The sequence below is a fragment of the Mchenga conophoros genome, linkage group LG16 (assembly GCF_057382185.1).
Source record: "Mchenga conophoros isolate Kocher_MC1m ecotype Shallow Benthic linkage group LG16, M_conophoros_male_GT1.1, whole genome shotgun sequence".
NCBI classification, from domain to species: Eukaryota; Metazoa; Chordata; class Actinopteri; order Cichliformes; family Cichlidae; genus Mchenga; species Mchenga conophoros.
This window is the reverse complement of record NC_140541.1, coordinates 38,430,883-38,457,449: the sequence shown is the minus strand read 5'-3', so window position 1 is coordinate 38,457,449 and position 26,567 is coordinate 38,430,883. Positions and strand designations below refer to the sequence as shown.

Below are 26,567 nucleotides of genomic sequence, written 5' to 3'. Positions count from 1 at the left end.
ACAGCAGAGGTCTGCCAGGACTCTGGCAGCAGTGGTCTGTACATACATGCTCAGTTTTAAAGACCACGTGAGAACATAGACGCATCTTTTTGACTGAAATGTTACGCTTAGCGCCGTCTTCCATCCTGTGCTGAGCTTTAAAGACTTTTCTCTCCCACTGTGTGCTGGGTCCCTCTCCTGCTCACACACTCACAGGAGCGGTGCTGATGCTGAAGGGCTCTGTGTTACGCTTCAGCTTCTTGGACTGCATGGGAGCTCTCATCCAGCCCCCCTATGAGGTTTGGCGGGACCACAACGCCCCCGAGGACCCCGACCGACTGCGGAGGCGCAAGCTGGTCCACTTTTCGCCATCGTCCTCCCAGGACGCCTGCGGAGACGGACACTTGGCTGTGGTGTGCTCTGAGAGGCAGGCCAAAGTGTTCCTGATGCCCTCGCAGTCTTGCCTGTTTGTCCACAACATCACAGAGTCGTCCTTTGTGCTGAGGGCTGACGTGGTGTCTGTGTGCAACAGCGTGTGCCTCGCCTGCTTCTGTGCAAACGGACACGTCATGACACTCAGGTATGACCACGGCCGCTCGAGTTCTCTGTTATTAGATGTTTGTTTTAATCTGCGCACGCTGTAGCGCGGCCTGCTTTAAAGCCTGCTCTGTCAGCGCAGCTATCATTTCTGTGTTTGCACTGTTAAGCTGAACGTGGCTGCGTAGCAGCTTTTTCCTTTTCACAGGTAAGGATACTTAATCTGAACCGGTCAGTGAGAGCGTTTTGGTGCAGAGGAAATCTGAGAGTTACATGTGACTCTATGCAAGGGCCACTCACTGGGTGGATGCTGAATGGTCTGGCTCTATCCGGTCTTTAAGTGATGATGTGATGAACCTGCTTCCGAGTCCAAACTACTGTGTTTATTAAGGCTGCTGTGTTTTTAACATGTTTTGTATCTTGTTCTATTTAATCTGAACAAGCCCCTAAAAAACTCTCTCTGTTTTTACCACCACTGTTCATTTTAAAGCTCAGTGTTTAAACCCTTCTGATGTAGCTACAGCCCATGCAGCAGTATATGAATGACTAACCTCGTATTGTGGATGGATTATCTCAGTTGTTCTCCTGACTGAAGTTTGGTCCGTTTACAGCATCCTGCCATGCGATTGCATTTGTCTCTAACCATCAGGAACCTTCACGTTAACTTTTATCGTGTGGAAAAAAGTTAGCATTCATCCTCCAGCTTCACTGTGTTTATGCTATGCTAACATAGCTGTGTCGCTAGTGATCACATAGCACATCATTATATACCAGCTAGCCCAACTTCAGTAACCCTACAAACATCACTGCTGTTTAGTTTCATTTATGTTGGAAGTGATAGCAGAGCTGTACGTTTTAATTTTCCAGAAATCTCTCAGTCAGAACATGCTATATCATGTTTAGGTGGAAGCTAGCGAGCTAACTTCCTGCTAACTTCTAACTCTGTTAAACGTAATAAATCCTGTTTTCATGGATGTTAAACTGAATTGTTACACCTGGTAAAGCAGCAACGCTGATCATTTTATTAAAGGTGAAAGAATTTAGACAGTTTGTAACTCTCAGTGATGCTGCAGTGTTTGTTTGACTAATGACGTCAGACTTAAAGACCGGATTCGTGCAGTTTACCTCTGAGACTACAGCCTATGAAAAGCTGCTTTGTTACCAAAGATTAGAAAAGAAACATAATAATGATTTCTTTCTTTTTATTCTGATGTTCAGTGTAGTTTACTTTTGAAGCTCAGTAATTATTACACAGCTGTTCTTACCTTTCTTCACTCTTTCATTCTGCCCACAGTCTGCCCAGCTTAAGACCGCTCATGGATGTCAATTACCTGCCTCTGACAGACATGCGCATTGCAAGAACCTTTTACTTCACCAATGGGGGGCAGGCACTGTATCTCAGCTCCCCCACAGAGGTCCAGAGAATTACATACAGCCAGGAGATGTGCGATAACCTGCAGGTCAGCACTAGGGCTGGCAAAATTGGCCATTTGGCAATCATCCCCTCTGTCTGTTGCTGATGGCCAGTGAATTATCTGCCATCTTCTCTGATTACATCCTTCGTGCAACTTCTAAAATTCTTTTTTTTTTTTTTGCAGGAAATGCTGGGAGAGCTGTTTACACCAATAGAAACACCAGAAGCCCAGAACCGAGGATTTTTAAAAGGCTTCTTTGGAGGAAATGCCCACACCTTTGACAGAGAAGAGCTCTGTGCGTTGTCTGTCTACATTATTTTCTTAATATAAAGCATTCAAGAATGCATGACACCATATTATACTGCTAATAATAAGACATGAATGTCTTTAGCCTGCACATGGCAGATTACATAAGATGTACTTGCTGATTTTGTGGCTTTGGTTGTGAGACTAGCACTCACTCTAACCAATAAGAGGTCGCGCAGTGAGACGGGGCGATGTGAGAACACCTTAAAAGTTTTCTTAAGTTGAAAATACTCAGACTAGTTTAACTTGTATCAGACGAGGCAATCGCAGTCAGAGCGAGCACACAATGTTGGCAAACAATGACAAACAGTCAGTTGGCAAAATCAGGAGGCGTGTCTGAAGAACCCCAGGGTGCGTTTGATTTCCACACCCCTGTCACTCTGTCTCGTTCCAACAGTCGGCGAGGCTGCGGCTGGGAAGGCTTCTCGGAGTCTTGCGCAGCACATCCCTGGACAGGGAGGAGTGGAGGGCATGAAGGTCGCCGCTAGTGGAGTGGTGGGCGAGCTGGCGAGGGCGCGCATTGCTCTGGATGAGAGAGGCCAGAGGCTGGGGGAGCTGGAGGAGCGCACCGCCCTAATGATGACTAGTGCAGAAGCCTTCTCCAAGCACGCTCATGAGGTGAAAATGAAACATAACATGATGTGAAAATATAAAGAGCATCTAAATGTACAACTTTGGATTTTGAGACATTAACAAAAACTGAACTGAAGCCAACAAAAGTGGTTATTAAATGATTCTCTTGTTGGCAAATCAATAATTTACTCCCCAATGCAATAAAAAGAAATGCTCTCAAGGTTTCAGTCCTTCTCATTAAGAAGATGTCCTTTTGTATCTTTTCCAGCTGATGCTGAAATGCAAGGACAAGAAGTGGTACCAGTTCTAATAGCAGGACGGGGGCCTCGGTCTGCCCTCATGCTGCTGGGAACGATATGCCGCGACGGGACTTTCACTTCAAAAATGAAAGCATTCAAAGAGAGGCACAGTGACTTTGTCTTTATGGCTTCTGGCTTGGCTTCATGCACACACTGTCACATCGCTGAGTGACGAGGACGGGCTAGTTCCCCGTCTAGACCTGCAGCGAGAAGGACGGTGAGGAGATGGCGGCATTTGAAGGTCTGAAGATGGAACTGGAAGTGTGTGTGTGTGTGTGTGTGTGTGTGTGTGTGTGTGTGTGTGTGTGTGTGTGTGTGTGTGTGTGTGTGTGCGGTTTTTCTGGACCTTACTGTGTAGATAGTCAAAAACTAAGAAACCAACAAGAAATGCATGAAACAGCAATGAATGACTAAAAATATACAACTGCCATATTAAAAAGCAGCATGCTACTTTAACATGAGAGTCAAACATAAAAAGACGTTTTATTTATGATGTAAGCCAACAACACAAATTATGAAAAACTTTCTATTTTTTGAGATATTAACAAAAAATGATATATAAAAAGGGAAACGTATACCTGCATTGCTACTAAGCCAAAAGTTGTGTTACTTTCCCTTTTTTTAATGTTTCTTTTTACTCCCTAGTCTCAGCTCATATTACTTCACACACTATATATACCAAACGCACACAGTTAACTTTGTCGACACACACTTAAAAACCGCTAAAACGTTGTTCGTACTCTGGGCTGCACAGTGCAAATGAAATATAACTCAGTTGTATTAACACTCAGCTCTCAGCAATCTAGTTCCACTTTTCAGCTGCTGCAACTTACAAACCCGTGAAATGAACACGAGAGAAGGCGTGGGTGTGGGAGCGTGTTGCGGTCAGTGTGTTTATATCTATACTACAAACTTATATTCACGTGCCATAAAAACCACGGAGGAGCTGATCCGGGTTTCCTGTGGCTCACAGCAGAGAACGGTGACCGTGAACATATGAAGGCGTGTTTTAGTTGTCCCTGATCTTTGAGTCTATCGCTGCCTTCGCGCGACGTTAGGTCGCGTGTGCAAGTGTGAGTGAGGCAGAAAGAGAACCACACCCTCCCTCAGCCAGAGCAGCCAACGTGAACGACACCCTCACATCTCTCTCCACCTCACTCTGCAGTTGGTGCATTCTGGTGTGCAACCCGAGCAGTCGTCTTTTCATAATGACAGGCAGTACTCGTGGTGACTGTCACCGTCTTCGTGATGGGAACATGAAGAGGAGTTGTTTGTCAGTAAGCGGTTCGGGAGAAGTGACAGTTTTTTCCAGTGATGTTCAGCCGTCGAGTACGTGAAAAAAAAATGAAGGCGTTCGTTCGGTTTTGGTTTCTCTTCCTTTCGATATCGTTCTTGATGACTGTGACTATGATATCCTTGTGTCGCAGTCCTATATTTGATGGTTACGGCCTCTTTAACGAAGGCTTTTGTATTTTAAAAACAACAAACGTGTCATGATACATGGTCGTCGTGTATCACATCGTGATTGTGTTACGTGTCAGTGGGTAGCCACACGACAAGGACGAACAACATCGAGTGAGGAGGATATTTTGTACTTGTGTATTTGTCTGTATTTTGAACTGAAAACTCAAACGCGGGATAACCGGCATCCGTCTCTCACACACATCAGACCTTTATGCTGATCGTGGCGGCGTCACGCCCGCGTGAAACGTGCACGGCAGCACATACATCCACAGCCTGAAACAATAAGAGGAACACGTGAATCTGCATTGCTAATCATCTTTGCCTGCTTCCTGTCAGGCGGCTGACACATTCCTGAGGCTCGAGCGGCCTTCACGCGTTTATTTTTACCGACTTCACCTGAAATCCTACAGCCAGGCTACCTGGATTTGGTTCAACGGGGTGTCTAAAACACAGCAAACTAATAATGTCGTTCTCTCTTATCTCTGTACCGTCAATGAGTTTTGTGTAAGTGCAGAAAAAACAACACAAAACCAAAATACACAAAAAAATGACAAAAAAACTCCAATTCTGCTGACAGGGTGTTTTGTTAGAAGGTTTTCGGTTTCTATGTTTTCAGTTTTTATATTAACTGTACAGTTCAATCTTGGGTGAAAGGTGAAACAAAAAAATAAAAAATAAAGTATATTCTTGGGATATTTTCTCGTATATGTTGTACCTGTTACTGCTGGTACTGTATCTGGTATTCTGGCTCTGTCTAAATCACAGGAACGATGTAGTTCTTCACACTGTAGTATGTTAAAGAGGCATTCACTTGGTTTTCAATGATGGCAGCAACGTTTGTCTTATTTAAATGGATTCTACCACTTTTTGTTCTTCTTGATATTATACTGGTGTAATAGAAATTACTTGACAAAAAATGATCTGAAAATATGTTGATGCAACAGCAAATTGAAATAAACATTGATTGATGTACACGGCTGAGAGCTCTCGTCACTAAACCAGCTGCGAGTGCAAAAGCACTTTAGTTTGACCTTTGTTCAGGTAAGTAACCACGTTTTGACCCACAGGTAAAGCCAGGATCAGGTTTATGCAGTTATTGTCATTTACCTTTCATCAATAGTAATAAAGCTTCCAGACTAAGAACTGTCCTTCCTCTGGTAAATTCAACGCTACCTGCCAGGTGAGTCTAATGACATAAAGAGGACTGGAGTTCATTTAAGCTCAGAAATAGTTCATGAACAGACGTAACTGTGATATTCTGTGATGTTAAGAGCAAAAAGCCTGATTTTACCAGTGCATCATATTTATGTAGAAACTTTAATTATTTTGACAGTTTTGTTAGATTTAGTAGGTCCATAAGTTTTCTGACTGGAACACAGTTTGTGTACTTTTATACACCAGTGCAGTGCATTTATAAATCAATACGCGACTAACGTGCAGACTCCCTGATTTTATTCAAGGTTTAACAAAAGTACTGCATTTACTGTTCATTTCTATGCGCTGTCCCCATTGTCAGAGGCTCAACAATAATTGGCCTATTGACTGACAAACAGTTTAACCAGTTACGCTTTTATCCAAACCCAACGAGCTGTCAGTGGAAGTCGAGGAGGCCCTCGTTAGGCTGAAAAGGAATCAACGTGTCACACAGACAGAAAAAACAACCGAAGAAGGCAGCTGAGGTGGATGATCGCAAGTTCTTTCTTTAGTTAAAAAAACAACATTTTAACACTCCAGAGGAGGGAGGAGTGTTATTGTCAAAGAGACACCTTCATGAATGTAAATAAAGACGGTTTACATTCAATTTTATTTATACAGCAGCTGTTGGCTCAAGGTGCTTTATACTGAAGGTAAAGAACTACAATGATATACAGTCAGTCGTGGCTCAAAGAGTTGGCAGTTTGTCTTGTAATCGGAAGGTTGCCGGTTCGAGCCCCAGCTCGGACAGTCTCGGTCGTTGTGTCCTTGGGCAAGACACCTCACCTACCGCCTACTGGTGATGGTCAGAGGGGCAGATTAGCGCGTTATGGCAGCCTCGCTTCTGTCAGTCTGCCCCAGGGCAGCTGTGGCTACACCTGTAGCTGTTGGAGTGAATGTGAGAGTGAATGAATAGTGGAATTGTAAAGCGCTTTGAGGGCCCCGAAAAGCGCTATATAAATGCAATCTATTATTATATGACCCCCTGTGATCATGTGTGACAGTGGGAAGGAACCAGGGGGCCATCTGCTGCAACTGGTTAGGGATGAGGGGATGAAAACGGGACAAAAGACGCGCTGTGGAGTTAATAATAGATGCAGAGTGGTACATAAACACTTGTTTGCAGTAATGGGAAGAGAAACTGGAGAAGGAGGAAAAAGCTCACGAGCCAAAGTTCGGCTATGGCTGCAGTGGAAGAAGGTTGTTCGTCTTGATTGTGACTGCTGATCGAAGCAGCAGGATGAGCTGTGAAGAGCTCAGGGCTTCCTCTCTGCTCACATTCAGATAATCCTGCAGAGCTGATCAGACAGAGCTTCACAGTGCAGACAGATAATGAGCCAAAGCAAACTGCAAAAACAGCCCAAGACTTTCTCAAGGAAAGCAAAGAAAGTCTCCAATGTCTGAGTCAGTGACCTGATCTCAGCCCAACAGAGCAGCTTTAGTTATTAAATGCAAAACTTAAGGCAGAGACTCAGAAACAAGCGGCGGAGAGACACTGGCAGAGCATCTCAGGTAAGGAAACAGCACGTGGTGATGTCACCAGGCAGTAAAATATCATTGCAAAGACTTTTATCCAGATACTAAAATATAAAGTTTGTATTCAAAATTATGTTAGTCTGACCAACTACTTCTGAGCCTCTGAGACGGGGAAGATTTATGGGTTTTATTTATTTGAATTAAAGCTGTGAGTTACAAAAATGGTTTAATTTTCCACATATGGCCCGAACTGCACTTTCAAACAGAATATTTAATATTTACACTGGAAAAAAAGTTCTTAAACTTTAACTTCTTTGAAATCTTTCAGGACTTCAGATTTGTACAAATTTAATTTAAGAACATTTCTATTTTGTACAAATAAATATAAATAAAATTATATCTAGTAAAACAAATACGACTGCGCCGTATAAAATCACATTAATTATAGTTTGTTATAACTTTCAGGTGACATTTATAACATGTTTATTATCATTTATATTATTACCAGTAGTGGGAGGAGTCGTTTTATTGTTATTTAAATATGAGGTAAAGTTTTCATTTCCAACCACTTACATTCAGGCCAGCATGTACCCAAGACTTTAACTTCCGTGTTTCCGTCCAATCACATTTACACCTGGAGCTCCATCGGTCTCTTGGCCAATCGGGTCTCACAACGCGCTCTGTTGTCCCGCCCCCTTTCATTCAGCTAATTGTTTACTCGACTGTAAAAGATTTTTTTGAGTTAGCTGCCGGTGTGCTAGCAGCGTTAACGTTCCTGAAACAGCGACACCGCGCTCGTTCTAACCGGATGTGAAATGCGGTGTCTGCGGTGAGTCGTGTGAGTGTAGATGGAGCGAAGCGAAGTTCACACGCTGCACACTGACTTCAGTCCGTCCGCTCAGTTTTCACAGAGTTGAACGAACAATGGCAGTTTGGGCCGGCAGAGGCCGAGAGCTCGCACGACTGTAACCCGTGTGAGCCTGCGCATTGGCCGGTATGTCTGCACTGCGGCCGTGGTGGCTGCTCTTCTGTCTGGCTGTGCTCGGGCATGACCTGCGGGGGTCTCAGGCGGGCTCGGCCCCCAGCGCTGCGAACACTTTAGTATGGGGACCCGGGCTGGAGGCTAGCGTCGTCCTTCCAGCTCGATTCTTCTACATACAGGCGGCGGACAGCTCGGGGAAAAAGTGAGTAATGCGAGGCCTGTGGTATGCGACTCCAGCTGCAGAGCCTGGAGTTTACTGTCGTATCGGGGTGTCAGAATCACATCACTGGTTTTCTCATTATCATGCGCATGTGCAAGCCGGAGACCTCACATGTGACCACGCAGGTGTGATTTAACAGTCAGAAGTACCAAAGGTCTGAATGTAGCTGTGTGCAAAATCACGTCTGTCTCTGAGTCTCCTCCGTATCTCCTCTGTGTCACTATCAGATATCCAGTGCCATGTCAAACCTCTCTGTTCTTTATATTAGAAGAGAAAGGGGACACGAATTTGCTGATAAATATGGAAATGCAGCAAAGAAAGAGTTTATGTGATTGCAAAAAGCGTCCGAGTGAATATTTAGTATGACCGCTTTATTGTTCAGCACAGTCTGAGCTCTCTGAGCAGCTCTGTGAGGATCTTCAGGAACTGTTCTCCAGGCTTCCTGAAGGACAGTCAAAGCTCTTCCTCGGATGTTTCTGCCTTTGCTTGTGTTCTCTGTCAGGATGATCCCACACTGCTTCAGTGGAGCTGAGGTCCGAGTGTCATGCTAAAGAGATGTTTCCAGATGTTCCTGCGTGGTGGATCAGACTCTGTAATTCATCAGTTTATCAAAGAACCTGAAACCATGACACAGCCTCCACCGTGCTTCACAGATGGCTGCAGACTCTCACTGCTGGACCTCCTCCTGACCTCCTCGTACACACTGACCATGATGTGGATCCATCTCTCCATCACACCTGTTCCTCTGACCTTCAGTCCAGTTCTGGTGTCATTTTCAGCCTCAGCCTTTCCTCCTGTTTCCCTTCAGCCGTCCTTCACTGAATCTTCTCTGATGAGGCTTCAGTGAAGTGTGACCATCGCTCGGTGGATTTTTATGCTTGAATCAGAGCTCCTGTGATGGGGTGTCCAAAGAAAAACACTGAGACACCTTCAGAAAACTGGAGAACTATTGCTCAAGAGAACCTTTAGAGAACATTTTATCTTATCTATTTGTACTTATAAGCCAAAAAAACCTGCATGACTACAAAAGAACACTATATAAAATAAAGTGTGGTGTTAAATCTGAAGTTTTGACCTGTGAGGGCAGATATGACAGACAAACCACAGGCAGGACGATGTCAGACGGCCTCCAATGACCTTTTTCATCACACAGTTGCAGGAGCTTATCAAAGGTGCCTCCTCTCTGTGGTGATCATGCCTGCTACAGTCATTACTGCACCGTGAGCTGGTGCAGACACACTGACTGTGCAAAAAGTGCACCCAACCATAAAAAACAGTGCACAAGTTGTTACTCTGAGTGACGATCCAAGTTACCCAGACACATCTGTTAGGAGACCACCACGGCACAGATGTTTTCTGTGACACGCAAACTTTAAACCTTCTTGTATGTAGAGAGTATAAACTGTGAGTGAGCGCTGAAATGAACCATACGATGATGAACTGGCAAAGGTTCAGTCCGCTGCTTTGTAAACATCGGCTCGTATTTGTTGTTATAAGATGAGATGCTGTCCTCCTGAGCAGCAGTAGATATCTTTGTATTCTCCCTCCTCCCACAGTTTGACTGCATCACCTGGTGAGAAAACCTTTGAAGTAAAGATTGTGTCTCCTGTGGAGCAGTTCACCAGGATTTGGATCCAGGTCCTGGATCGTCGGGATGGCTCATTCCTGGTCCGCTACCGAATGTACGCCACCTACTCGGAGCTTCACGTCCACGTTTTGCTGAAGAACGAGCACGTTGCCAAGTCACCGTTTGTTCTCAAAGGTAGGGCGCGGTCCGTGAAGCTGCGATGTTCACTCTGATAAATGACATCATGGACTTGATTCCTGCTCACGCTCCAATCCTGAGTCTTCACCTGCTGTTTTTGCTGGATCCAGAAACTTAATGAGTCAGTGTTGTCGTCTGCAGGCCCGGTCTATCACGAGGGATGCGACTGTCCCCGGGAGAGCGGCTCTGCGTGGGAGGCCCACATGCACTGCCCTCCGTCCTTCGCACAGATAGAGAGGGACCTGTCCTTTTACCCGAGTGTCGACCCAGATCGTAACGCACAGGAGATCCCACAGCGCTTCGGACAGCGGCAGAGCCTCTGCCACTACACCGTCAAAGACAACAAGGTGATTCCACCTGGGGAAACAAACACAGACGTATCATAGGTGTTTATGTTTTACCTGAGAGGAAGCTGAGAAAGTCAGCTTGTGGGCCTCTCAGTCATCCAGCCAGGCCTTCTTAAACCACGACACCATGTAGGCCTCTGGACACACATCAGATCCAAAGGTGAGTGTAGAAGGGAAGAATATGAAGGGTAATGTTCCTTCATCCTGGACCCTGGAGCTGTGTGACTCACCTGTAAGAGCAGAGCCAGGTGTGCATGAGTGCTGCTGTGATAGCGATGAGTCTAAAGCCCGGTTCACACACTGCTCGCATTACATGAGAATATTCAGGAACGTATCCGCTTCCATGACTAGTTCCCTCTAAAGGTATGACTGTGGTAAAGTGAAATTGATGCTTTTAGTAGTAAAAACTACTACAGTAGTACTTTGCTACTGCATTTCATACTGTGTGTGTGAGTGCAGCCGAGTCCCTTTATCAGAGGTGAATGTGACGAGTGTCACGCTTCAGGGTTTCTGTTGCTCTGTGTTCACTTCATATCTGAACACTTTAAATGAACGAGAAGGAATAAAGTCATTCCCACATTTCCCAGCATGCCGAGTTGTTTAATTATTTTAATGTCTGCATCATTTTACAGCTCTGTCTGTTTTCTTTATAGTTTAATGAAATACTGAAGTCACTGTATCATTGCAGTAACGACTCAGCTGCCACTGACTCCTGTAATCCTGTGCAGCGGTGTAATCTATTACCTGTGAAGGTAATCTTGGATTGGTGAGCAGCTGTTTTCTGTAATGTGTTTCTGTTGTCTTTAGATCTACGTGAGGACATTTGGGGAACAGGTCGGGTTTAGAATCTTTATGGATGCCGTCCTGCTGTCTCTCACCAGAAAGGTAATCCGTGTTTACGTTTACTCAGCCGTCGCTCAGACGACCAGAAACACACTTTGATTTTAATGTCTGTATATGTTGATGCATCAGGGATGAAACGTTCAGACACAACTGGTGCAGTGCATGCTGGTTATCATCGTCATCATCAGTGCAGATATGCGATCAGACGGTGGCAACAGTAATGATTATCATGAAACATTTTCAGGTGCGGCTCCCTGATGTGGAGTTCTTTGTTAATCTCGGTGACTGGCCGTTGGAGAAGAGGAAGCCTCCCGAGAAGCTTCATCCCATCTTCTCCTGGTGTGGCTCCAATAACACCAGAGATATCGTCATGCCGACCTATGACCTGACCGAGTCCGTCCTGGAGACCATGGGGAGGTAAAGCTCTGTGTGGATTCAGCTAAAGTATTGCTACGTTACCACGGAAACTGGCAGTAAATTCAATTCAGTTTTATTTACACAGCACAAAATCACAGCAACAGTCGCCTCAAGACGCTTTATATTGTAAGGTCGACCCTACAATAACACATACAGACAAAAACACAATCGTATGATTCCCTATCTGCAAGCACTTTTGGCGACAGTGGGAAGGAAAAACTCCCTTTTAACAGGAAGAAACCTCCAGCAGAACCAGGCTCAGGGAGGGGCGGGGCCATCTGCTGTGATTGGTTGGTGTGAGAGAAGGAAGACAGGATAAAGACATGCTGTGGAAGAGAGACAGAGATTAATAACAGATATGATTCAGTGCAGAGAGGTCTGTTAACACATAGTGAGAGAAGAAGAAACACCCAGTGCATCATGGGAATCCCCCGGCAGCCTACGTCTATTGCAGCATAACTAAGGGAGGATTCAGGGTCACCTGGTTCCTGCTCCTCTTCATGTACGCGTGCTCTGCCATCACCGAGGCCGTCAGTAAGCAGACTGCAGTATGAACCTGCATTTCCTCCTCTCACCTTGCTGCTGTTTGAGTTGATATTTAATGCAGGTGTGATGATGAGAGCTGTTTAATGTTGGACCCTCACCTGTGAGGTTAGTGATCTCACAAACTGCAGAGGATGTAACATTCAGCACGTCCTCTGCCGTACAGGGTGAGCCTGGACATGATGTCGGTTCAGGCCAACACGGGGCCGCCGTGGCCCGAGAAGAACGCCACCGCCTTCTGGAGGGGGCGGGACAGCCGACAGGAGCGCCTGGAGCTGGTCAAGCTTTCGAGGGCTCACCCGCACATCATAGACGCCGCCTTTACTAATTTCTTCTTCTTCAAACACGACGAGAGCCTCTACGGGCCGCTCGTCAAACATGTTTCGTTTTTTGACTTTTTCAAGGTGAGATGAATTATATTCCATAAAAACGCTTTTATTACGTCAGATATTCTTATGCTAATGTGTGTGTTTTCATTGTGTCCATGCATCACCAGTACAAGTACCAAATCAACATTGATGGCACTGTGGCAGCTTATCGGCTGCCGTACCTGCTGGCGGGGGACAGCGTGGTCCTGAAGCAGGATTCTGGGTACTACGAACATTTCTACAAGCAGCTTCGAGCGTGGGAGCACTACATCCCTGTCAGGGCAGACCTGAGAGACCTGCTGGAGAAGATCCAGTGGGCGCGTGACCACGACGAAGAGGTGACGAGAACACGTGACTGGATCCTCGCTGGTTTCACTAATGACGAGTGAAGGTGGTGTCATTTTGTTTTCTTCTTTCAGGCAAAGAAAATTGCTCTCGCAGGTCAGCAGTTTGCCCGCAGTCACCTCATGGGGGACACCATCTTCTGTTATTACTACATACTGATCAAGGTAATGTGATTACAGTTTCAGAGTTACTGCACGACTGAAAAAGTATACAATGTTACTACTCACGCAGTCTTACTGTGCTCGCGCTGCGTCGCACTGACACAATGCTGATCATTCTTCATTCGGACCGATGTAAATGTGTCGCACTTCCCTCACATGTCATATTTATGCGTGCGAACTAGGACTACGCCAAACTCCAGGTCACCGAGCCGAAGATCCGGAAGGACATGGAAGTCGTGGAGCAGCCTGCTGATGACCTGTTCCCATGTTCCTGCCACAGGACAAACGTGAGAAACACCCAAATGCTTTGTTTGCTCTGCAGCTTGTCTGCAGATCCGAATGATCTTATTTTACTTTTTGCACGTTAAGAAGAGGAAACAACGTTAAATCTGGGATAGTTTTATTATTTTACAGTCTGTGGCGCCATCTGGTGTACGTGAGGCGTCACTGCAACCACCAAGAAGCCACGTTAGAGTGAACGTTTGGACCAACGTGCTGTTCTAACAGGAGTGTTTTCATGTTTGTTTTTCAGGTGAAGGATGAACTGTGACTGAGCTCCTCCCACTTCATAACTGACAGCCTTTTCTTTTAAAGTGCCAATCAATTGTATGACTATGGTTTGAATATCTGATTCTTATTTTTCAATAAATGCTTTTAATGTGTTCAGAGCGTGTTTTTCTCTCTGATGTCAGATTATTTACTCAGTGAGGTTTAGTGTCAGCCCTGAGGTTGAGCAGCTGACCGCTGTGCCTGTTGGAAAATCAGCCGTGGCCACGCCTTCAGTTTACCTGACGGATAAAACAGAACGGAAAACATTTAAAATAAAAATCATATCCTTGTGAAAAAGTAAACAAACGGAAGTGTCATAAAGTTAATGCTGCTGTTTATAACTGACCATTACCCTGTTGCATGGTTTAGATTTGAACCACAAAGCATTGAGTCGCTGTTGGTGAGGAGTCACTGCCCTGTACAAAGTGATATTTTTGCTGAGATATTTATCCTGATATATAAAATCAAAGATGCTCAGACATGGATAAAACTGAAAGTATGAAACATGATAGAGAGTATAGGGTGATGTTTCAATTGATCAGATGTCAGTAATATCCAACAATGTGCCAGTGTGCAGGATGACTGGGAAGGAAGGGAAGTGTTACAGAGACTGACCATTATGAAGTATGATGCTGCGTTTCCAGTACGTCCACTGGATAAAGATATATTAAAAAGCGAACAATCTGAAACAAATAATTTTAATGAAACATAAACATTTCAAACCATTTATTTATTTTTTAATAAAAAGTACTTTAGATACAGGTTTGGTGACGCTGTAGTGACCACTCCTCCCCGCTAGGTGTCACTAATACGTATTGAAGTCCTCGGTGTTCCAGAGAAGAAGCTGCTTGTGATGGAGACGTTTCTGGAGGTAAATATGAAAAATAAAAAGCAAACATGTCAGAAACCAGAGTCAGGTTAGAATGAAACGGAACTCGAACCAGGAGCGGAGCCCGGAGCACCGAGAGGACGGGTGCACGAGAGGCTAGCGCGCGCCACGTCCTGTGGGCTCGGTGTGCTTCACAAACACACAAACACCTGCGCAGGTTACAAAGCCTGTAGGCAGTGAGCGCAGCAGGAAGTGTAAGCCTCGGGGAATTCAAAGGTTTCGAGTCTGATTTTGAATAAGAGCGTGGCTGGAACTGATCTCAGACCAGCAGGCAGCTGGTTCCAAAGATCAGGACCACAGTAAGTGAAGCACCTCCAGCCCCGAGCTCTGGCTCTGGAGCAGCTGATGACCTGACAGGTGTGACTGGGTTAGAGACACGGACCAAACCACAGAGAGCTGTATGAACTATCAGAAGGATCGTAAAGGTCGCAGGGAGCCAGTGTGGAAGTGGTGTGGAGTAATGTGGTCACGTGTGTGTGAGGATGAATGAGCTGATGATCTGGAGAGTGTTACAGTAATCTGCTGGATGTGATGGACCAGTGAGTCAGAGTCAGCTTGAGATAAGACTTCTGATTTTTCAAGTATCACCATGTAATCACCTTCACTGGCTCAAGAGTTGGGAGTTCGCCTTGTAATCGGAAGGTTGCCGGTTCGAGCCCCGGCTTGGACAGTCTCGGTCGTTGTGTCCTTGGGCAAGACACTTCACCCGTTGCTTACTGGTGGTGGTCAGAGGGCCCGGTGGCGCCAGTGTCCGGCAGCCTCGCCTCTGTCAGTGCGCCCCAGGGTGGCTGTGGCTACAATAGAATAGAATTCAACTTTATTGTCATTGCACATGCACAGGTACAGGGCAACGAAATGCAGTTTGCATCCATCCAGAAGTGCTTTAGTGATATAGATATATTACAATATATATTAGCAATAGTATAGATATGTGAGTATATTACAGAAATGGGTCTATTATGGTATGTTATAATGTACACGGTATGAAGTATGTTGTGAATATTCTATAACTATAAGTATGTAAAGGCTGTAGTGAGTACAAGCTATGTACAGGATATGAACAGGATATAAATATGAAAAACTATACAGAATATGAAATAAATAACTTTACAGAATCTGAGATATACAGCTATACAGAAATGGGAACTATGCAAGTTGTAAACAGTTGTAGGATTAAAGATTATTGAATGTACAGAATGATTATTTACACAGAGCTATACAGTAGTGCAGTTAAGATAAGTGAGGGTGTAGATAGTTTCTACAGAGGCTATATAAAGTGCTAGTGGTTGTGAGTGGTGGTTCACTCCATGTTATTATTGTGTGTTTGAGGGTACAGTTGTCCATTGTGGGTGTGTGTATGTTCAGTCCATGAGTTTAACGTGGGTCAGATGTCAGGAGGCAGAGTTCAGGAGTCTGACAGCTGTGGGGAAGAAGCTGTTCCGGTACCTGGTGGTCTTAGTCCGGAGGCTCCTGTGGCGCCTCCCAGAGGGCAGGAGGGTGAAGAGTCCATGTGATGGGTTACTGGGGTCTTTGATGATTTTCCCAGCCCTTTTCAGACACCGCTTCCTGTAGATGTCTTTTATGGCAGGAAGTGGTGCTCCGGCGATGCGCTGGGCAGTTTTCACGACCCTCTGCAACGCCTTCCGGTCCGAGGCAGAGCAGTTCCCGTACCAGACTGTTATACAGTTGGTCAGGATGCTCTCGATGGTGCAGCGATAGAAGTTCACCAGGATGTCTGAGGACAGGTGGTTCTTCCTCAGAGTCCTCAAGAAGAAGAGGCGCTGGTGAGCCTTCTTGACCAGCTTGGAGCAGTTGGTCGTCCAGGTGAGATCCTCGGAGATGTGGACTCCCAGGAACTTGAAGCTGCTCACACGCTCCACAGCCGTCCCCTTAATGTGGATGTCCCCTTCCAATGTAGCTGCCATCACCAGTGTGTGAATGTGTGGATGACTGGATATGTAAAGCGCTTTGGGGTCCTTAGGGACTAGTAAAGCGCTATATAAATACAGGCCATTTACCATTCACTGCTCTGTAAAGGTCGGGAGAGAGAATGGTTGGCTGTGAGGTGCTGAATCGGTGCTCGCTGGCTTTCAGGAGGCGGTGAAGGTGCCGTTTGGGGCCAAATCTTTAGATGCTGCCCTGTGCGTCCCTGCCGCCATGTCGGACGCTCACACCGCCGTGATCCTCACGCACGGAGCCGGGGGAGACATGAACTTCAGTCAGCTGGTTTCTCTGGCTCACCAGCTGGCATCACACGGTTTCCTGTGCCTGCGCTTTACATGCAAAGGTTTGAACCTGGCTCACAGGCTGAAGGCGTACACTGCTGTGTGGGTACGTGTTAAAGTCAAAACTGCACTCACTGCTTTACGTGCAATATTACACGTTTTTTGTAGAGCACCAGTATGATGTAACGTGTGCTGTTTAACGTGTTTCCACCTGTAGGACTACCTGAAGTCACTGCAGAGGTTCACAGTAAAACGCGTCTTTTTTGGAGGTAAGAAGCCTTAAGATGTTCAAAACAAAAGAGGAAGAGCTCAGAGCAGAAACGCTGTCGGGTCATTTTGTCTCACGTACTTCAGTTTGCAAAGTGTTGTTGTACCTTAACAGTTTACTTTGGTGGGAAGTATGTTAATGTGGTAAAACAGACCCCACGTTGATGTCCGGGGCTTAAAGACCGCACTCTGTCCATGAGCGCCTGCCTTTAACTGATGACATCACCAGATACCACATCTTCACCTCTGAACCTCCATCTATGTTTCAAGTGAAGACGAGGACATGCAGCAGTGTAGAAATAACTGAGTGGGAGTCCTTGAACACTGTGACGTTTCCACAGGCAGGTCGATGGGGTGTCGTGCGGCTGCAGCTTTAGCTAGGCGACTGAGCGAGGAATCCGAGGCCGCGGTGGAGGGTGTGATCTGCTTGTCTTTCCCCCTGCACCCCCCAGGACAGACGCATGCACACCGCCAACGGAGCGAAGATCTAAGGGTGCTGCCGGCGCACACGCGTGTGCTGTTTGTGTCGGGCACTGAGGACGACATGTGTGACAGGGTGAGGAATGAGATTCATACCTAATGCATGTTTCCTTATTAAACTATTAGAAGACTGTCCTGTGTGCTCATTGTTGCTGTTCTGTTTGCATGTAGTTCTGATGCATCTGTGTAACGGGACATTGCTCTTGCTCTTGGGACGTGCTGCAGTGCTCACTCTGCTCTGTGTCCTCGCTCAGGTTCACTTTGACACGACGGTGAAAGAAATGAAAGCTCAGGTTGAGATTTTGTGGCTACGAGGAGGCAGCCATGGACTGAAGGTGAAAGGCCGTTCTGAGGTGTCCGTGATGGAGGAAGTGAACCTAAAAGTCATCTCTTGGATCAGGAATCAGGCGGCACAGGCCCCTTAATGTCCTCTCGTTAAATCTGTTGCTTTTGTTCCAATAAACGATGGCAGTATTTCACAGTGGGCGTCTGTGTGAACACATGGGGAGCTTTTATTCTGCACAGTATGTGAAACCCGAATCTTAATGTGCAACATGGTGATGAATGTTGATAAATCAGTCTGTGCAGACATTACTCTTCCTCACACTTCCTCTCCGTATTCATCTGAAGTCATAGCTCATTACAGTTTAAAGGTGTTTTTCTGCTGCACAGACTACCTTTAGCAGCACTAAAAACTATGCAACAAACAGTTCAGGAGTTGTACACGAGAAGACGTTTGTTTGGGATTGAGGAGCCTTAATGTGTTACATAAGAACAGTCCTGGTTTATGGGTCAGGAGGAGCCCCTCAGAGGCCGCCTGCAGCACAAAGGAGAACACCGAGGTGATGATGATGCTGTCGGTTTGTGAGAGGAGCTGAAAGAAACTCTTTCACATGGAGGTTTTCACATCGACCCCTCGCTGAAGTTCCTCTATGAGTGTAAAGTGGAAGACGACCCTCGGTTTGAAGTTGAGTGCTTGCTTCCTGCCTGTACTGTCACAATAAAGTGCTGTTCTCCTGACAGCACCTTGTGGCACAGCGGTGGTTTGTGCTGTGTTTCAGTATAAAGGTCACTTTTTCAGGGGCTTCAGTTTTGACCCTCACCGTGTTTGTTTGGATGAAATAATTATTCTGTTATTGTGTGCAAACAGGAATAACGTATATGTTTACAAATGCTGTGTTAATAATCCATTGCTCTATTAAAACACGTTTATTGTCATTATCCTCGTTGTGTTTTCATAATTTTAATATTTATTGGCCTTTATTGTTTCTACGCTTTTGTTCTGATCAGTTCGGAGGAATCATTTGTGTTGTAAGCACTTTAGCAGAGCACACTCGGCGACTGCGGTGCCTTTAACACAGACGATGACGTTTACGCGTGCTCGAACGCCATTGGCTGTGGGACTTCCGGGTCGTATTTTGTTTTTCAGGCAGACTCGAGCATGGCCGTGGAGCTCTGGAACAGAGTCAACGTCCCTTTTCCCAGCGCCGTGTCCGCTGTCCGCGTGCCCTTCACCGCACAGACAGGTACGAGCCGCAGCGCGCGGTCACTGACGTGCTGTGTGCGAAATAACACGCCGCATGCGACCCACGTGGGAGAGCCAGGACTCGGCGCCGCGTGGCTGTGAGGTGACGATGATGATGGTGTTTGTGTTTGTGCAGCTGCAGACGTTGAAACGCTGCTGACGGAGCGCGAAAATGTGCTGAAGCTGCTCCGCAGTGAGATGCTTCAGACGGAGGTCAGGCTGCTGTACGAGCTGCTGTACGTCCTGAACAACAGCTACCGGGGCAACAAGACGTTCAAGGCACTGAAGCAGGTGAGCGCTGTCTCCAGGGCAACCGTGGGTGTGTTCATTAAGAGCTCAGGGCAACTCGGAGCGCGCCCACCTGAGCTCTGAGTCACGTACAGGTGATATCGTCGTGTTGGTGTTGTTCCCAGATCAACATACTAAATGTTGTTCCAGGATCAACATTGCAAGTGACCAATCAGAATGTTGTGACGTCATACTTTTGCGACTTCGGGAAAAACCGCCGTAAAACAAAAAACTGTACTTAAGCTGCGAGAAACCGCCTCTGTCCGCCGATCAACGGACCCTGACCCTGACCGTAACCCTTTAATAAACGCTGAGCAGAACTGTTTCTCGCGACTCTGAATGTTTTCCAAAAGCGTTTGTTGATACTTTTCTGCTTCGTGTTGGAGGCCTGGATGAACTCTGTACTAGGGATGGGTATCGTTTAGGTTTTATCCGATACCGGTGCCAAACCGGTACTTTTGAAACGGTGCCGGTGCTTAAACGGTGCTCAAACCGGTGCTTAAAGAATGGAGAACACAAACTTTGTCCAAAAACCTCTCATGTTCAGCTGTTTTTTGTAAAAAGATAACAATGTTAGCCTTTTCTGCAGCTATGGGGCATATATGGCATCACTCTTGGCTGGAAGCAGTGCTTAAACAATGGAAAAAACACAAACTTTGTCCAAAAACCTCTCATGTTCAGCTGTTTTCCACTTTTTCTTTGGTCATTTTAGCCTTTTTGGCCAGGGTGAAGGGAGCATCTGCCATCAAACAAGAAGACAGCCGCATGTAGCTATGATGATGTTTGCTAGTTCACCTTACATGCATTAATGTAATAACGTGGTTAGCCTACTCAATGTAAATTACACACGAACAACATTAAGCTACTCACGCAGAGAAGAACGGCTGCTGCTGCATCATCATCCTCATCATTTCTGCTACACTGGCAGGGCTAGGGGCCAGGACTCTCCTCTTCGGGTTTTTGGGGGATGTTGCATAACAGGCAACCCACCCGCAGTAGATGTGCTCGGTGTGAGGTCTCGCAGCAAGCTATCAAATACGGCGCATTTCTCGGCTTTTAACAAAACGCTATGCGTCGCCAGGTGTTTCATCAGATTCGAGGTGTTACCTCCTTTGACAGTATCACAGTATCAGCTTAAAGCACTTGTTGCTGCTGAGTTTGCATCTTTTGCTGTGAAGTACAGCCAGACTTTTGACCGCTTCACCTTGGGCATTTTTAATCTGTAGCTCTGCTCTAAAAGAACGTACGTACCTGGCCCCGCCTACTATCCTCGGAAACGTAAAATGATTGGCTAGAATCTAAAGTGTATCACAGCTCAGGAAAAAAAAGCACCGAAATAAAGCACCGAAATGTGCGCTGCTTTTCAGTCTGGTTACTACCGTTTATGTCAGAACCGGTGCCATCATGGCACTGGACACCGGTACCCATCCCTACTCTGTACTGAGTCACTGGATAAACTCTGTGTGCTCCTGTATTTGGTATTTCTGTGAGTGTTTAATCATGTTTGTGGTGTTAAAGTTCCCAACGCTGCTACCACATCTTCCTATTTTCTTCTTTCAGTCTGAAGTAACTCCACGCCGCCGACAGGTCTCGCACACAACGACCGCTCTATCGCATGACACATACTGCTCCGACGTGCTAAGGTCACGACCTCGGTTATGCCGTGTCGCAAGCTTCATGAGGCACTTTTGTAATATTTAAAGGATCGGGCTACACTTTTTATTTCTCCTGATATCTGATCAAGTCATTTAGGTCAGGATCAGGCCGGTGCTGTATATGGGATCGATGCATCCCCAGTTCACCCCGATCCAGGTTCAGCCTCAGACTGTTGTTACATGTAACATCACAGACACGGAAATCATGATTAACAGGATGAAAGGCTGCGTGTTTGTGACTCTGGGGACAATAAAACAGCTGTAATCAGACTGACAGCCTGAATGTCTCCAGAGTCACAGCATCAGAAAGACCTCCAGCATAAGTTATCAGTGAGCCTCCACAGACTGCTGTTTGTCCTTCACTGATCGATGTCCTCAGACGAGTTTTAATACAAAGATAACCTGAGTGAAAATAAACTGCAGTTTTTAATGCTGATTGTATTTATCAAGGGAGACGAGGTATCTGTGCCCAGCAGCACTGCAGTCCACACCTTGTGGTGTGTTGATGGTGAGTGTTTCACGTCTCTGTGGAGGAACTTTGTCCCACTCTGAATAGTTGGAGGCTTTTCCAGTATGAGCGCCTGTCTATGGTCACCTCGGTCTGATTAAGTCCACACTTTGACTCGGACGCTCCAGAACCTTCATTTTGTCTTCAGAGCCAATCAGAGGTGGAGCTGCTGCTGCTGCATGACTGCCGGGCCCACATTCTCCTAGAGAGCAGCTCAGACCATCACGCTCCCACCGCCGTGTCCGACTGCTGCTGTGATGTTCTCTTTATGTTTAATGCAGATGTAACGGGACTCAAACCTCCCAACGTTCAGCTTTTGTCTCCTCAGGCCACGGGATGTTCTCCCAGAAGTCTCGGAGATCATCCAGATGTTTTCACTAGGCCGGTGTTCTGGCCTTAGTCAACTAGCAGACTAACCTACATGTTCCTTCCTTCAAAGGTGGAGCAGTGTGTGAACCGGCTGAAGAACATGAAGCTCGATGCTGCTCTTCAGGAACTGTCAGATCTGTGTCCGAACAGGATCCAGAGGTAAGTCTGCGGCTCGCTGTGAAGTGTGTGACGTGCAGAGCAGGTCTTCATCGTGAACCTTCACTGCTGTGACCAGGTCGGATTCATGAACCAGTCCACTCAGCTTTTATCTACTGAGTGCACAATGAAAATGTGTGTTATTCCCACAGTAGACCGGGGGTGGGCAACTGCATGAATGAAGTCCTCTCAGCATGCAGACGGACGTCTTTATAGAAGATAGGACGGAGATTCAAACTGTGAAATTCTGTGTGGATGTCAGTTTCTGCCACAGTCTGCAGTGGTGTGTGTCTGTGTGTTTTAGGCAGCTGAGCATCAAGGACGGCCAGTGTGTTGTTCCCAGTCAGCCCACGCTGGAGTGGATCTGTCTCAAAGTGCTGGGGGCCGCTCGGCTGACGAGCTGCACGCTGCGTCGCTGCAGCAGAGCTTTCACGTATCCTTCTGTGAGGCCGTTCTGTTCTCAGACTCGGTGTCAGGGACCAAGCAGTAAAGCATAAAGGACACAGGTGGTTTTAATTCAAAAAACGGGTTTTATTGACCCAAAAATATGAAAATATATTTAACAAAGCCAAAACTTAAACAGGCAGACCAATAAAAGAGGTCAACTCAATAGACTAAACTCAAGATAATAATTAACAAAACCTCAAACAAACATATGGTAAACTGACCTGCTGAAATGACACACAGGGGGACTTAAATACTGGTCTAGCTAAACCAAATGACACACACGGGGGAAAACAAGATGGCTGCCATATAACCAACTAATACAAAACATTTAAACAAACATGAAACACCCCCCAGGCAATGAAGCATGTGGTGCAATCCAATTAGACTGTCAGCAGTACTTCAGGTCTCCCAGCCCTTTGCCACACCTTTTGCCAGACAGGAGGAGACACCAACCCCCAGGTAACTCAAACAAAGAAAGATGTATTAATATAACATAAAACAGAACTTTGACCTTGCAAGGTTAATATGTGTGCACGCCATATAAACATTGGAAGGTGTGATGGAAAAATGAATACATTTAATAAAGAAACGATATTGAACAATAAATAGAATATTTTAAAGTAGTGACTGTAAATTAAACTAAAGTGAATCAACGGGTGATGAGGTGTGGAGCTTACCATGTGTGGCATGCCATCACACTCGGCATCGATCTCCGCGTGAACGACGTGCGGATGTCTTCATCTGAACCAAGTCTGACTCTCGTGCCCTCTGCAGGTTTCCCCTTAACAGCTGCTTGTTTCAGACTCGCAAAGCAGCAGATGAAGTGGGAGGAGTTTGTCATCCTGAACGTGGTGATAACCAGCATGCTCAGCCGTCTGTGGTCAGGACGTTTTCTGCAGCATACGTGCATTTAGAGAGAGAGCGCACTAAGTCTGCAGAAAGTGTTAACACGTTGTATTTCGTGCGTTCTCAGGGTGATTTTCCGTGGCGTGCTGCTCGCCCTGTCCGGCCTCTACCGGCAGCTCCTGGAGCTTCTCAGAGACGTAGCCCGAGTCCAGCCCATGCCCTTCCTCACAGACTTCTCCCTGCCAGCTGATCTGGCTCAGTTCCTCGGTCCCTCTGATGCTTTGTTATTGACCAAGCCTGCGGCGCACAGCAGAGCGCGGCAGGAAAAGAAGCAGGCGGCGAAGAAACTTCCAGCTGAAGCCAAGAAGACCTGCGCGCAGAAAAGAAAGCTCAAAGAAGACCTCGGCGTTGCAGTTATAAGAGGTAGTCTGCATTCATGCGCTGTTTTTCCCAACGCAAACGTGACCTCAGTGAGACGTGAACCTCCCCACATCCCCACTCACATCCCCACTCACATCCCCACTCACATCCCTGATATTTCTCCAGGCGTCGGCCTCGCAGCAGACAGGAAGTCTTTTTTCAAGCTGTGCAGGACTTTCACAGAGGTATGTGAGCAAGCACGTGACTCGTCTCTACTTTTACTGTTTCTAATGTTCACGTATTTACTTCTTCTTCTTGCGACTCGAGGGCAAGTCGACGCCCAAACAAACGAGCAGAGCTGACAGGAGACACGAGTTCCAGAAGCAGGTGAGAGATGCTGCTTCTTTCTCACACCTGGAGATCCGTGTGGACGAGATGATTCGCTGGTGCAAATCCCAGAGGATGGGAAAGGAAAAACGCCTTTTAACCTTCCTGCAGTTAAAGTGCCGGCAGATGAAATGCCTGGAGGCAGCGGGCTACAAGTAAGAGCGACACTTTCTCAGGAAGTCTTCCTTTAGCGTTCTGCAGAGGTGCTCATGTTCTCTCTTCTCGTGCTTCAGCGTCCAGAGGAAGCTGCAAACCTTCAAAAAGGAAGCTTGCTGGGCTTCATCTCCAGAAGGATCAGCGCCAAAGACCTTACGTTCGCTCGCCTCGAGGAGACGTGTCCACGGGAGAATTCGTTTTCATACTCTCAGGAGGCTTATGATGAGAGGCGGCGTAAAAAGGAAAGAGCAGGCGGGACGACAGACACGAGCTCGACTTAGCGGGGACGACCTGAGAAGCGGGACCGCTCGAGAGGCGACGTGTCGGAGCACGGTCACTCACGATGACATCGATGACATTTTTGCCTCTGCAGGTCTGTGAAGCCCGAAAGCGCCGATTTAAGGTCACAGACAGACGAACAGTCTGAGCAGGTTTGGAAGCAGAAGCTGTGCTCGCCATGTTTAATGTGTCTCTCATTAAAAGCTATAAAGCACGGAAACAACTGAACCCCCCCAGACTAAAAGATTCTGTTTTAATTTGGGTACGCATGGAACACACACTCACCAGCCACTTCATTAGGTACGCCTGTTCCAGCTGCTCGCATACACACGTGTAACCGCTGGTTCGCATCAAGATATGCAGTAAAGCATCTGTGGATGCACAGCACGTCAACGGTTAAAGATCACAGCGAGCGTCGCTGCTGAGGTCCAGCCGAGCTGGTTTCCTGAACTTGCCTGAAGGATGTTGGCTGCAGTCTCAAAGCAGAGCCATGATGAATGAACCCAACCCAGTATTAGACACCTGATACAGTGAATGTGTGAAATCAAATGTAAGAGAAAATAAATTAACTGATGGAGCTGAAATATGACTGTGTGAGTAGAATGCTTATTTAATGAGCATGCAGACTGAAGCCTGTGCTTATGGTTTGAAGCATGCATGCAGTGGCAGCATGTTTACGTGCTTCTTCTGTCTGTCTGAAGGAAATTTAAATCCGTTTGTGCAGCTGTGCCAGTTTTTAATAATGTTCGAAGTCACGCACTACAGATCTGAGCAAGGCTTTTACAGTAGTTGGTGTATTTGGCTCCCCCTGGTGGGCTCGAGGATCAGCGCACAGACAAATTCCAGGCTCGATTCATCTTTGGGAATACGGAATAATTCTTTCATCCTACGGCCCGCGGCCGAAGCAGCGTGAGACGGCTCAGGTGTCAGCAGGAATGAGTCTGTGCTGAAGGCGTCTCAGAGCCTGCAGTGGCTTCTGTTAGCAGACAGACGGGCACCGGTCCTGCTCTGACACCAGCAGCCGGCACACAAGCTAAAAGGTTTGTTTTGTTACAGCCACTATGTTTCATCATCACCTGCCAAAGAAGATGGAGTCGTCCCATCTGCACCAACGCTGCGGCTTTCATCTCCGTCAGAGCTTCACTGGGCTGAGTTACAGTCTCACATCAAACTGCCAGATCTATTTGAACACAATACTTAACTTTCTGGGTTTGTCAGGGTCCACTCTTTTATTTTTCACAGCCTGGAGGTGAGGAAGAGGTGCAGGAGGAAAATCGTAAAGGTCTGCATCATGTATGAGAGCAGAAACTGAGCTGAGGCAGAAGGTTAGTCTTGATTCCACTTGTCTCATTTATCATTTAAATAAAAAAGTAATACTTCTGTAACATTAGGGAACTTTCTCCTGTTCACCAAAATCACCACACAGGCCTGCTGTTCTTCTTAAATGTAATATCGATAACCTTGGACTAATGCTAAATGTTAATAAATAATAAAATAAACAACCTACGTCAGTTAGGTCTCTCAGTATTTTGTAGCATTTCTTTGCACTTTTGCCTTTTTACTGCGCAGTCCCGGATCACGAGCGCTCCTCTACAGCTGACGGTCTTCAGTTCTCCCTGCAGACGTGTCTTTGTGCCGGCCAGTAACTCTTCTGGAGGTCGGTCTACATCAGGAGTGACACATGTTCGAGGTCTTTGTCAAAGCCACGACCCAGACACAGTTTTGCTGCAGAGTGTTTTCTCCATGATTCTCCTTGACGAGATTCCCAGTTCCAGATGCACAGGACTCCCACTGCCGAGTTTCACTGTGGGGTTTTCTTTGGACTCCTTCCTTCTTCGTCAAGACATAAGCACCGTCTCTAGTTTCATCTCATCTGACCTGAGCTTGTGCTTTAAGTCTACTTGATCTTTCTCCAGGCTTCTTTCTGTTTCTCGAGTCTAAACTGGT

The 26,567-nt window shown here is 46.4% G+C and overlaps 4 protein-coding genes across 22 annotated transcripts in view; all 4 read left to right on the top strand.

Moving 5' to 3' along the window:
* stxbp5l (syntaxin binding protein 5L) overlaps positions 1 to 5,547 on the top strand; it is a 136,209-nt gene extending 130,662 nt beyond the window's left edge. For all 16 annotated transcript variants that reach the window (XM_085248527.1, XM_085248525.1, XM_085248523.1 and 13 more), the window contains 5 exons: positions 196 to 559; positions 1,811 to 1,976; positions 2,115 to 2,226; positions 2,635 to 2,855; positions 3,079 to 5,547. In XM_085248527.1, coding sequence (XP_085104653.1) covers positions 196 to 559; positions 1,811 to 1,976; positions 2,115 to 2,226; positions 2,635 to 2,855; positions 3,079 to 3,120 — 905 coding nt within the window. In that variant the 3' untranslated portion in view covers positions 3,121 to 5,547. The remainder of the gene's footprint in view (positions 1 to 195; positions 560 to 1,810; positions 1,977 to 2,114; positions 2,227 to 2,634; positions 2,856 to 3,078) is intronic.
* A 2,397-nt stretch (positions 5,548 to 7,944) lies between these two features.
* Positions 7,945 to 13,896, top strand: poglut2 (protein O-glucosyltransferase 2). 2 transcript variants are annotated; one of them, XM_085248529.1, is made up of 10 exons: positions 7,945 to 8,072; positions 10,002 to 10,207; positions 10,352 to 10,557; positions 11,365 to 11,442; positions 11,645 to 11,817; positions 12,527 to 12,764; positions 12,857 to 13,066; positions 13,148 to 13,237; positions 13,417 to 13,521; positions 13,767 to 13,896. In XM_085248529.1, the coding sequence occupies exons 1-10, from the start codon at positions 8,059 to 8,061 to the stop codon at positions 13,782 to 13,784; spliced, it is 1,338 nt and encodes a 445-aa protein (XP_085104655.1). In that variant the 5' UTR covers positions 7,945 to 8,058; the 3' UTR covers positions 13,785 to 13,896. The 2 variants fall into 2 exon arrangements, with proteins under 2 accessions (XP_085104655.1, XP_085104654.1); XM_085248528.1 differs by having other exon boundaries at positions 7,953 to 8,427.
* A 726-nt stretch (positions 13,897 to 14,622) lies between these two features.
* Positions 14,623 to 18,862, top strand: tex30 (testis expressed 30). Of its 3 annotated transcripts, none has more exons than XM_085248531.1 (5): positions 14,623 to 14,654; positions 16,767 to 17,003; positions 17,115 to 17,166; positions 17,506 to 17,720; positions 17,899 to 18,862. In XM_085248531.1, the coding sequence occupies exons 1-5, from the start codon at positions 14,637 to 14,639 to the stop codon at positions 18,067 to 18,069; spliced, it is 693 nt and encodes a 230-aa protein (XP_085104657.1). In that variant the 5' UTR covers positions 14,623 to 14,636; the 3' UTR covers positions 18,070 to 18,862. The 3 variants fall into 3 exon arrangements, with proteins under 3 accessions (XP_085104657.1, XP_085104658.1, XP_085104659.1); XM_085248532.1 differs by having other exon boundaries at positions 14,639 to 14,654; positions 16,710 to 17,003; XM_085248533.1 differs by lacking the exon at positions 14,623 to 14,654 and adding an exon at positions 14,661 to 14,971.
* Positions 18,863 to 19,015: 153 nt separating this feature from the next.
* rmp64 (ribonuclease MRP subunit p64) lies at positions 19,016 to 25,204 on the top strand. Its single transcript, XM_085248530.1, has 9 exons — positions 19,016 to 19,170; positions 19,306 to 19,460; positions 22,060 to 22,148; positions 22,450 to 22,578; positions 23,395 to 23,472; positions 23,566 to 23,861; positions 23,985 to 24,043; positions 24,126 to 24,340; positions 24,419 to 25,204. The coding sequence occupies exons 1-9, from the start codon at positions 19,086 to 19,088 to the stop codon at positions 24,720 to 24,722; spliced, it is 1,410 nt and encodes a 469-aa protein (XP_085104656.1). The 5' UTR covers positions 19,016 to 19,085; the 3' UTR covers positions 24,723 to 25,204.
* The last annotated feature ends 1,363 nt before the right edge of the window (positions 25,205 to 26,567 follow it).